This window comes from Apostichopus japonicus, chromosome 19, assembly GCF_037975245.1.
Source record: "Apostichopus japonicus isolate 1M-3 chromosome 19, ASM3797524v1, whole genome shotgun sequence".
Taxonomy (NCBI): Eukaryota; Metazoa; Echinodermata; class Holothuroidea; order Aspidochirotida; family Stichopodidae; genus Apostichopus; species Apostichopus japonicus.
This window is the reverse complement of record NC_092579.1, coordinates 16708429-16720870: the sequence shown is the minus strand read 5'-3', so window position 1 is coordinate 16720870 and position 12442 is coordinate 16708429. Positions and strand designations below refer to the sequence as shown.

Here is a 12442-nt window from a genome sequence, read left to right as displayed (position 1 = left end):
TGATTGAAATTGGCTGTAGGCGATCTGAGTGACGATGTCTCGAGGAACTGTATATGTTGTATAAATACAGAGAGATATTTTAGTACCACACTGCAATCTGTATAAATGTTTGAATATTCAACTGTTACTATGATTATATCATTTTATGAATATTCATTTTCCAGCATTTTTTGTTAATGTATGTATGTATGTATGTATGTATGTATGTATATGTGATCTTCCCGCAAGCAGGAACTCGCGAAAGAAGCCATGGAGGCTTATAGACTCGCAAGCTGACCGAAGCCAATCTCTCGGCACACATCCATTTAACGTCCATGTCGGGAAGTTGTTATTGAACAACACCCTTGCCAGACGACACACCTTGCTGTCGGCGGGGAATCGAACCGGGGATCTCATGACTGGGAGACGCCGGCGTTAACCACTAGGCTATACACTCCGTTAATTATATTATATATACCAGAAAGTGTGAATCCAACATGCACTGTTGACTTCCGTGTCAAGATACTCGATAGCACACGAGAGCACAAGTACTGCAGGACTCCCCGTTGTCAAAGTAGTGCCCTGACCAGGACAATGACAGATTTCTTAGTGCTCAGCTAATCACTTTCAATTTGTGCTTTGAATTTAGGTCATGAAAGAAACAATTTCTGTAAAGGTATATGGATAACACCGAAGATAATTTTCACTATCGCACTGCAATCTGTAATTATTTTCAAGAAGTACTTCTGATGATAAACAGTTTATCATATGAATATAAATCTCTTTCCTATTTTTAGTCCTCTTTTGTCTTTTTTAAGTCATTGAAAAATTGTTCCCAGCTGTGACATAGGTTGACATATTTTCCCTTGAAATCAAACATTAATATCTTGTGATTCAATTTGTAACTGTTTTAAAACTATAAAATTTTAGATGGATCTTGTATACAACCAACAGTGCAAGGCTTTCTCTTTAAGTTATGGCTTCCCCCCCCCCCCCCATCTTAGTTTAATATACCCTTTAACATACACATATGTGCTCTCAAAATTATGAAGCATTATTATAATTACTGTGCACTTGTTCAGTTATTAGAATGTCCTATACGCCGAGCATAACTTCATGAGTTGTTCCCAATACACTATGTGATGTTTCTCTTAAGACCGGTACTCTTGTACAACTAGTATTTACACCGAGGCACATATCGACTTATTTTGAGGGGGGGGGGGGGAGTCTGACTAGTACACAAGGTCCATCTGTTGAATCTGTAAATGATACGCCTCTGCAGCGCTCCGCCTCTGAACCACCAGCTCCAACTCCTGAAAATCCTCAAGCCTCTGTACATCCTTGTCTTTCCTCAAGACAGTGTTCGGGAGCTTCCGTACCTTCACCACGTCTTTGGCGTCGACTTCCAACTCCTCGCAGCATTTCTCCACCAGTGTCTGATAGGTCAAAGCGTTACGTTTCAGCTCAACTTCGATAAAGTCTGAGTCGTTCGTTCTAGCGATTCTCACTTTCAGCACAAGCTCTGAGGGACGAAAAAAACATGGACAGACTTGTAGTTATATGTTTATACCACAAATTAACTCTATAACGAAGTTCACCCGGGTGGGTGTGAGCTTAACTTCCTTTGATATAATGTTGCTCTAATCCTATGTGATGGAAGGAAAAATGGGAGATGTATATTTTTTTAATTTACCTTTCCAAATTCTCCAATTCCCCCCCCCCCCCTTCCCACCACCACTGATACGGTACTGTCAGGATTCCAATTCTCTAAAACTCATCTTTCTTAAACAAGTATTTCTGGATAGAGATATCATTCATCTTTATTACATTATAAATTTACTAAAAATTGATAGATAGGATTAAGAAATAAAATAAAACAAAAAAATTGGTAAATAAAAAAAAAAAATTATAAATAAAAAAAAAAAATTATAACAATAAAGAACATCAAGCATACAGTTTAAGACATACAAATGCTTTAGATATTAAGGACTTAATACACCATAAAATTTGTTACAAAAGTTATCGAAAAGCTACAATAAAGGATCTAAGGCGCCGTTCTGTACAAAAAGGGTTGCTCTGTAAATGAAAGAGTTCTTAAAAGAGTAATTTTGATCACATATCAGAGAATACAGAAGATAAAGAGATAATTTCAAACAAGAACATATACTGTTGTCATGTAACTATGGTCAGTCTAAATCTGAAGAAGATTTTTGCTAGATTCAAAATAGCAGACTCTTTTCCTTAAACTGCAATTCTCCAACTTTTATTTTCAAATGCCTCCACAGCCCTTTCTTGTAGTTAAACAGTTTATTTATCATTTAGTAGTGTTATCATTTAGGAGTGTTTGCTCAGTGTAATTTAATGTATGCTGTATGTTGTTAATGTATGCCGTCCAGTTACAGAGTTGTTGACAATTCATAATCATGGATGTTAAATATGAGTCTAAGAGACTGACTTCAGTCAGCTTGCGGCTTGATAAGCCAATGTTGGCTTCTTCGCAAGTTCCTGCTTGAAGTAGGATCTAAAATAAAATGTATACATCATCTATCTTTCTCTCTCATTCAGTTCAACCTCAGACACTGCTGATAAACTTGCTAAAATACTCACCAGGTGAAATATCGGGTGTTAAATTTCTGCTGGTTTGGTGGAGCGATGTGTGGACATTCTCCGTGGGGACGTAGTGTGACTCATGCAGATGTCTGGGTACCTCGTTAATGTGATTGGATGAGGGGGTTGAGTTTTCCTTGGAGTTGTTATAAGGAAACTGTGGATGGCGGATATAATTGGGAACAATTGGAAGACTTTCCACTGCATCAGCTAGATGCATGGGTTTTCCTGTGAAAGAAAACAAAACACTTTTTATGTCTAAAATTGTTACTTTGCTTCTTGATCTAGATATTAAATAAAGAATATCAATAGAGTGGAAAACAAAAATTTAGCCCATGAAACCTTTTCTTGGTTCTACAGATTTTTTTTTTACAAACTCCAATTTAATAAAAACTATATATAATTTATGCTAGTTTTGGCCATTAGCCTGCTTATGTAAAGGAAAAGCTATTATCGTTAAACATAACTATCATCTTTAGCTTATATGATAGAGACCTTTGTGATGAACAGATCTCAATACCTTGCAGCTAAGAAGAATCTTGTTCCATTTCAGAGGCATCCTAGCTTAAAAGGTTGTCTCTAGGGACAGTCATTTTTAAAATGTGTTATGTCATAGTGAAAATTAAAATGTGTTTGTGAAAATGAATATAAATAATATATATATATATTATCAGTTATTGGCATGTCTAATAAAACAAATTTTCAAGGCTGAAACTTCACGATATAAAAGCCCAGCAAATTTGTCACAGTAAAACCTTCACGCTTTGGCCTTGAATTGATATTTGGAATGAATAGGCTTCATAATAAATCTGACTGTTTTGGGTGAAACCTCTCTGTCCCTGATGGTCCTGACCCACATAAATGTTTCTGATAGCTAGTGCTATAGCTTGCTGGTAGTTTAATGAGTATTTTTTTTCCACTGATTTCAACCAAACTGATGCAACTTGCAAGATTGCATCCCTCCAACAAACAAAAAGGGATATCCCAGTGGCTGAGGTTTATTGCTTATTAAATACATGTAAAATGAGAACTTGTCAGCATCTTAGGTCAAAGTTTGTACTACAAAGGTATGAGTTGTGTTTTCCCCCCCTTAACTTGGTGGAACTTTTTGAATGCTTAGATCTATGATCTAGCAACAGCAAAATCAATTATGTCATCACAGCAATTCAGCAGAAATTGTTTCTTCCTTGATAGTTACATATTTGACTCATTTTTTTTTTAGAGAAAAAATATCATAATATTCTTACCATAAAGTTGTATGCTGATGAAATTCTTAATACAGTAACACTTGACAGCTATGTGGGCAAGTATCCCTAATCAATCATGTTTTAAGGATATATCTACAATAAGATACATATATCAGGTTTGTGTTGTGACTCCTGTCATCATCCATGTATCACAGTCTGATTTTAAACAAGCTGAATGTGTCAACTGTTTTCATGATACATTGTATGTGGAATGACTAGTCCTTTACCCATTAAAATAGGTTATCATTCATTATATACTGACCTGTATCACAATAATGCAGTACTGTACTGTACATGCTAATTCTAACCTTGATCTAACGAGCAGATTGTGTTATTTGTTAGGTTTTCGTGGTATGTGGAATAACTATAGTCCTTGACTCACACTGTACGATTTCTGCACTGTATGACATTTCAGAGGGTGGAAAAATCCATTTAAAGTAAAACACCTTATGTTTGACCTAGAATCCCTAATAGATGGCAGCAATGGAGAATACTAAAATAATTCAATAGCACAGTCCTGATTAAACTATAATTACAGAATATACATGCCAAAAAAGAAAGGCTCATTTTAAACAAAAAAATTAGCTAGATCGGGATCAAACTAGGCTGAATTAAAATCAGGCCAGCGAACAGGATATTACTTCTGAACCCCGAAATCAATTTGTGGAGGTGTAAAATCATGGATCAATCACTCATTATACATGTATTCATGGACTTCAGATTACTTAAAGCATGTCACCAAATATGTATGCATAGATGTAACAATCTCCATTGATAGTACTCTGTATAAAACTAAAACTTGTTCTGTTATATCAAGTTACAGGTCTACTGACATCTAGGATAAGTGAAAAGAATTCCCCCCCTCCCCCCCCCCCCCGCCCAACACATGCCTCTATCAAAAAATAAAACCTGTGGTGCATGTCCAAAAAGCAGGTGGAAACCTGTGATTTACCCCTGAAAACTCAAGGGATTTTACATGAAAAGTTGTGATATTTGGCAAACATATTGTGCAACTTTTCACCCTTTGAGGGTCCTCACACATTGACACATGTTTTTCATTGGAAATTGTGCCACTTTGGAAACCCCAGAAAACATGGTTGACATAGATATCTGTGACAACTAGTTACAAGAAATCCAACATGTGAAAAGGTATGATCAAGCCTGTAGAAAGGACAGAATATTCAAAGATATATGTTTGGTCTTTTCTTGAGTTGGATTGTCACAGGTTTTCCACAGGTCAGAAACACACATTACGATACATTGTAACATGTGTCAGAATCTACACTTGTATAAAAGTAAGTTGGCCTGACGTTTTGATCCTAGCAGGATCTTCTTCAGAGGCTAAATGACAAGTAACAGTACAGTAACAGAAGGGACTAAAAAACCAGAAGAAGATCCTGCTAGGATCGAAACGTCAGGCCAACTTACTTTTATACATTCTATTTCACAGGCTCTCTAGTGGATAAGCAGTTTGCTAACAGTTTTATTTTATTTTGAGAATCTACACTTGTAAGTTTGTTTCTTACCCAAGACATCATGGATGGCTTCAACTGCTGTGAGTTGATTTGGCAACTCATCTTTGTCATTTGGTAGACTAGGATCAGCACCGAGTTGAACCAGAAGTTGTACAGCATGTGGATGGTTTCTTCTGCAAGCCCAATGGAGCGAAGTCCTATTGATAAAAACGATAATATGAAATATAAAAAAAACTAATAATAATATTAGATAATAAAAATAAAATAGTGTAGGAACAGTATATACTGTATAGACAGTTACTGTACCTGTGTGTGACGCAACATATTTTAAATTCTAAATTCAAAATTGTTGTTCACAAATGTACAGTACGGTATTTATGTAGTATTTACAATGCAGCTACAGTACAGTACAGTACAGTATAGTATAGTATAGTATAGTATAGTATAGTATAGTATAGTATAGTACAGTACAGTACACTAAAGAACAGTACAGTACCAGTAGGTTAACTCGTACTTTAAACACCTGTATGTAATATAAATGTTGCACATCACAGACTGTAGATGCTGGATGATTTAAGTTGAAGCAGATCTCATAGAGGATATAATTAATTGTTTCATGCCATGAAAGACTTCAATATATTTTCATATATTTAAACAAGTTTAATATATACAGTACTTAGTAAATATCCCATTACAATACGACTACAGTACAGTAGCTCTCTAAAAAAAGGGGCAATTTAGCTAAATTATGACCTTACAATTACTTACAACTTATTTAATTATTTGACATCCATGGTTATTATTATAGTTATTATACAGTACAGTACAGTGGGTGCCTGCAGATACAAAGTCAATTACTGTAATTAAGTTGTAAGGATATAAAACACATGCTTTAAAAGGGTATAGCATGTGTAGGCCTGGCTGCCTTTAGCTCTGAAACACAATTATACAGGTACAGGTAGTTAAACCCAGAGTTGACAAACCTTTGATCAAAGAGTATTTGATGTACAGTAAGAAAGAATGGATTTCTATGATTTTTTCTAGTAGGTGAATTACTTTATATCAGTAAAGCCCATGTTTGGAAACAGACAGACTTGCAACATGACTGTGGTATTAAACTTCCAGGCCTGAATACATGCATAAAGTTCCAGTTGTTTGCAGATAACTTCCATCTGGAAACCAACTACATGATTTGATTAAACCTGTATGCCTGGATGTCATACAGACTTCAGCTTCAGGCTATGGCCAATAATACAGCACTTGCAGTGTACTACGATCATGTACTAGTTCACAGTGCGTACACACTAACAATCTAGTACACATACAGTTTGATAGCATTTGTCGGTAATGTGATACAGTCTTAGTACTTGTCTGAACATTTTAGACTTTATAAATCTTAAAGTAGAGCCAATGTTTTCAAACCCAGGCTTAGAATTTCACATTTTTAGTCACTTGCTTCAAGAATGTCAGGGCACAAAAAAAACCCCTCTAGTTTGCTTTTAGAATTATAATTCCCACTAGCTTTTTCCTTTAATTCAACTTCTGAAATTTCATAGATGAAAAAGAAGTAGAAAATATCTTTGTGTCACTCGATATAAAATATTCACTTACTCGTTATCAAATATTCAGTTAACCAAGGCCCTCAATCAAATTGACCATGAATTGTGAGTCAAGGGCTGTAGCCCCCTGGCACATCCCTTCTGGCACTCCCCCCCCCCCCAACTCCTGTTAAGCTTGTTTGTAGTACAGTACGGTATATATTTTCGCTTCCATGCGGTTGGTTCATCATCATTACACAGCAGAGAAAACGACTATTCACAAGACCGGACTATACTTTTAATCTTTCATGAACCTGCCGCTAAAAATGGGTCTCTCCAGATAATATATGTAAATGTATTCAAACAAGGCAAAAGCTGGTGCATTATTGATGGTCTACCCACTTCAAAATCCATTAACAACTGACTGCAAACATGTACAGTATCACTGGTAATGGATGGGTTCTGCAGACTACAGTTGGCTACACTAGTAATGCAAAATGATGATCATATTACAGCACCTTAGCCTTTTGGTATGGTGTTCATAATGTGTACTTAGTACTGTACTTTAGAAAGTCTGTATCATGATGATCTAGCCAATTCTGCTTTAGAATCCATACTGTACATGCACTAAGAATCTAACATCGCTGGACATATTAATAATGGACACTTAGTCCCTTTAATACATGTATGTACAAGTACATACTGCAGGTAATTCAGGTTGTGGTGTTAGTTTAAAGCAATGCAGTGTGCAATTCTGTCTAGTTTTTGTACTTCTAATGAGCACAAATTTCTTAACATTAATTGCCAAACAATAAAAACTGTATCAATTTGCAAATTTTTACAATTTAATTGGAAAATAAAGTAATTTTGATGGGAGTCAGTCATACAGTAGAACCAAAAAAAGTAAAGCACAGTAATCAATGCAAGCCTTTTTCTTTGCTTCACTTTGTAGCCCAACACCCTTTTTGATTGCCTTTAATAAAGTAATTGGAATGATAACATATACTTTTCAAGCAAAATAAATGTCATTTACAGCTCAAATACCACAATGGCATCATTTTCACTCTGCTGCTGTTGCCAGACACATTCAATATGATCAACCAAAATGGAACACTTTATATTGGAATATTTTTGCCATAACATGTCTAAAACATATGTCATATGAGACAACATGGTATTGATGATCTAGAGATGCAGTTCTAAACCGTCTGGCAGCAGCACATTTTATTACGTTCATTGAACACCAGCCGGTACTAGAACATCCCTTGGAATTTACCTATGTACAATGCCTACTATTCTCACTAGTCTACTAGTCTCAACATATATTTCACTCTGTCCACCGGACATAGAGCACTCTGCGCCAAGATAGACGCCAACCACACAACTTTATTATAAACAGTATATGTTAGTGCATCTTGATATCTCCTTACCATCCATTCATGTTATCTACTTACCATCCATTCATGTGATTTCTTGAGTTAACATCGGCTCCTTGTTTAACAAGCTCTTGTATGAGATCTTCATTCCCGAGAGCTGCTGCCTCTCGTAATCGTTCGTTGACTTCAGCGTTGCCGTTCATACTCGAGACAGTCGTTAGATTAATTTAATTTTTCAGCAAACTCCTGACACCACAATGTAGTACAGTAGACTGTACAAACTTCTCAACAAAGTCTAAGAAAATGAAACAAAGAATCTGAATAGCAAATGATGTTTAAGGAATGATTTTTAAGAAGGCCATGTGCAGCTTAAATAGTTACCATTAATAATACCCAAATGTTCAGAATTTAGAAAGACAATTATGCCTGAAGACACAATATAACACTGATGCTTAATTAACAGATCATCAGTTAAATAAAGGATGGTGCTCATAGCTATTGACCCGATCTAAGGTTAAATTAAGGCATTTGTACTGGTGCTACATACCCCCTAACCATTATATGATGTGACATCCACAGTAAGCCTATCATTCTTACAATTCTAGTGTGTTGTAATTTTACAGTACATTGCATAATTTCTACATACAAGTTATTATTTATTAATTTTATGACCAAACACTTCAATATCAAGCCTTCTGATTATGGTTCTAGTGTACTGTACATACTTAACTCAGCCAATATGGCCTTTGAGTAAACATGGCTATGTTATTAGTATAAACTGGGGTAGGGTGTGGGGGAGGGCAAGTGACAATTTCAAAACTTATCATGAAAGCCTGAAATGTAGTTCAAGGAGACTACACATACTGTAGTAATTCAACGCATGGAAGAATCTGTTTCATTTCGCTAACAGTTTAAAAGTTAATTATCAAAAGTGATCGAAATGCTATCGACATACTGTAGGTAGGTCTATATTATATCAACTTGTCTGAACTTATTCAGAGTCTAGTTCAGTCAGAACTCAAATCCATTTGTTTTACTATTTGTAAAAGATTTTACTCCAAAAACACTCAAGCTTATCGTTTTCCTTGTAAAAGAAGGGTCGGTTTGTTTACCGATTATGATCATTGTTTACGATCAGTAACATGGGCATTTGTATTCTTTGAAAGAATAGTTAGTGATGACCACCAGTGGATGAGTCCTATCCTTCAGCTATATGTGGTGTTATTGATGGTTTGAGCAGATTCTGCTAAAAACAAAAGTAACATGTAACTGAAAATAGCATGATAGTATAGTTTAACATTGTTTTGTATGTATGTGATCAAGTATGTCACTCTTGAGTACTGTCAATATGATTTAGTTGGTCGTCAGGTTTAACAGTTTATTTCTAAGATTAACTGTTTTAAAGTTGTTGCTGCCTATCTCCTGGCTGTGTTACAATTGAATATTAAACCGAGGAACTTGACCTGAACACTCCCCACATTTCTGGTTACACACACTGTGTTGTAGCTTTGTTGAATCCGCAAGCATTACAATATGTATAAGTATAACACAGTATGCGAAGTTCGGGAGATGGGAATTTACTGTACACTAGCTACCATATATAACTTGCACCTGTCCTCATGATATTATTAAGTTGGTTTCGACAGACCAACATGATTTATAAAGTAGGGGCAGACAAATTTTCCTGGGGGACAAAATTAACTGAGACCTACGTGGGAAATGAGGTTAGGCCTAGTAAGTTTATTTTTCCAGCAGGACGTAACATCTGGGTAGTCTTAATGATCTCCGGCCAGACACATCCTCCTGGAATGTCCAGCCAGGACATTGTCCAGGCCTACGGTATTTACTTTTACACCTGTTGGGATTAGTACCTACTGACTTAGAAGCGATTACTAGGCTTGTCCTTCCGACACAAGTGGAACTATTAAAGGAATTGTCTGGTGGAAGATTTTGATACATTGTCCTTGTAGTTATTATTTTTCTCTTTCTAACCATGTAAAAATTGTCCCCATTCGAAGTTTTCTTCTTGTAGAAATCTGGTTTTCAAATTCACCAGTTTCTCACCAAAAGTACCGTTTGTTCGAACGCTTCAATATGGTGATTGACGTAGTGCTTGCAGATAGGCAAAACAGGCGAATTGAAGATAGCACTCCCATTTCCGCAACAAATACACTCTCACGTGTAAGCACATTGGATTGCCTAATATAACGTACATACTCGCGAACGTATATCCTACGATTCCCAGATGGTGTACTTGTATGACGTTGCACATAATACACTCACACTCAAACCACAGTTCATAAACTGTTCTACGAAATCGCTGAAATAAAATTCACGGATCAAATTAACAGTAAAAGGAAACTTGAAAAGTATTTGTTACACCGAAAGATGAAACTTGGCGGAATCGTTTTCAGAGCAGAATGTAACACCGAGAAGCTAAGGCTTCGCAGAACTGTCCGATTGTAAACGTTAGAGTAGCCTACACGCGCTAACATTCTTCGCGCTGGAGCTGGATAGCGCGATGTATAAACAACGAAGAGTCTGCTGTTAAAACTTATCTTGTGTTACAGAAAAAAAAACGAAACCACTGATCTACTACATATATGGCGGCTTAAGGAGTTTTTTAAATCATATCTAATTTATAGGAAATTTCACCGGTAAATATGGAAGAAATTTATCGGAATCGTTGTCAGAGCAGAATGTAGCACTAAGAAGCTTAGGCTTCGCAGAACTGTCCGATTGTCAACGTTTGAGTATAGCCTGTATGCGAACATTCTTCTCGTTGGAGCTGGATAGTGCAATGTATAGCCTAAACAATGAAGAGTTCGCTGTTAAAATTTACCTTGTGTTACACAAAGACCACGGAACCACCGATCTAGTACATGGCGGCTTAAGGAGTTTTTGAAAACATATCTAATTTCTAAGAAATTTCACCGGAAATTAAGGAAGAAATTTATCTGTATACAAACGCGGTTTTTGTTTTGATTACCGTATAGGTACTGTGCGGAGGGTGGGTTATGTCGCAATCTGCAATAGCATAGCTGACGTCACGTTTTGTACTGTTCAAATCATATTTGAAATGTCTATCCTTAACGATTAAAAAATCGTTTCTCTGTCAAACGCAATATTAGCGTTCTCATACTTTGACAACATGTTTGGAAAATTATTTACTATTTTTTAAGGTAACTTCTTTGGGCCACCAGACAATCCTTTTAAGGCTTTCTGGGCCTAGGCTAAACCTCCCTACATCAGAGAAGAACTAAGATGCAACCTCGTTAGGCCTACACTGTACACAGTGCTTCGATAGAGGAGTGGGAGGTATGCTAAGCTATTAGTAGAACTACAAGTACTATTACCACTAGGATGGTGACTTCGAAGTTCGCCCACTTAAGACTTAAAACACCCCAAAACTAAATCTTCTGGTATAAATCATTTGAAAATATACTTCATATGGTGGGAGAATTTTGTTATAGTACGATACACGGCCAAACTTTCTTTCCTGCAAACTGTTTTCACGTTGTTTTCCAAGAAGATTCTTCGTGATTGTGGAACTGGTATTTCTTGCTAGAGTATTGCGAATTTCGGCCACGCAACCTACAGTGTGGCGCTGGTAAAAATTGGTGGCGCTGTTGCTCTTTCAGTAATTATAACAGACTTCATAGATCTTCGTCATTTTATTGACAAATATGTAAGTAATTTCTTGCACACGGGTCATTTTGGAGAGAAAATAACTGTAGCTTCGTACTTTTTGGTGAAATTTGGCTCTTCCTGTAGGTTTTCATGGTGAAAATCGTGTATTTCTTAGGGTGCCCGAACTTCGCAGTATGGCGAACTTCGCAATACTGACTATACTACTAGTACAGTAATAACTAGTAGTTCCAGTAGTACTACTAGACCTAGGACTGTACTACAGTACCTTAGTAGTACTTACTAGTATTAGTAGGCCTCGTACTACTAGTACTAACGTTGGTAGGCCTAAGTTTGACTAAGCCTTTAATTAAGTTTGATTAAGCCTAAGTCATGAGGCAAAGTTGTACGAATTTTGTTCAACAGTAACGTACCGTGTAAAGGATTTGCTAAGGGTTCGAGGAGATCTTGCAAAAGTTTTGTCAGCTCAAGCGCTTCTGAATAATTCATTAATAATTAAAGAGCTGACTTAGTCATTTGTACATTTATGAGCTGTACATGTAATGAATGCCAATATACCCATGAAGTAGCTG

General features: G+C 36.4%; 1 protein-coding gene across 3 annotated transcripts; it reads right to left on the bottom strand.

Annotated features, from left to right (window-relative positions):
* Window positions 1-437: 437 nt before the first annotated feature.
* Window positions 438-12442, bottom strand: LOC139959346 (ankyrin repeat domain-containing protein 40-like). 3 transcript variants are annotated; one of them, XM_071956839.1, is made up of 5 exons: window positions 12284-12442; window positions 8301-8517; window positions 5360-5505; window positions 2587-2814; window positions 438-1501 (listed from the first exon to the last, which is right to left on the bottom strand). In XM_071956839.1, exons 2-5 carry the CDS (start codon window positions 8423-8425, stop codon window positions 1212-1214), a joined length of 789 nt encoding a protein of 262 aa, XP_071812940.1. In that variant the 5' UTR covers window positions 8426-8517; window positions 12284-12442; the 3' UTR covers window positions 438-1211. The 3 variants fall into 3 exon arrangements, with proteins under 3 accessions (XP_071812940.1, XP_071812941.1, XP_071812942.1); XM_071956840.1 differs by lacking the exon at window positions 12284-12442 and adding an exon at window positions 11579-12159; XM_071956841.1 differs by lacking the exon at window positions 12284-12442 and adding an exon at window positions 9335-9468.

Coding starts and splice junctions, on each gene's coding strand:
- LOC139959346 (XM_071956839.1), bottom strand. CDS start 8,425: ATGAACGGCAACGCTGAAGTCAACGAACGATTACGAGAGGCAGCAGCT. Junction 5,506..8,300: donor AGAAATCACATGAATGGATG/GTAAGTAGATAA, acceptor TTTTATCAATAG/GACTTCGCTCCATTGGGCTT. Junction 1,502..2,586: donor AACACCCGATATTTCACCTG/GTGAGTATTTTA, acceptor TTCGTCCCTCAG/AGCTTGTGCTGAAAGTGAGA.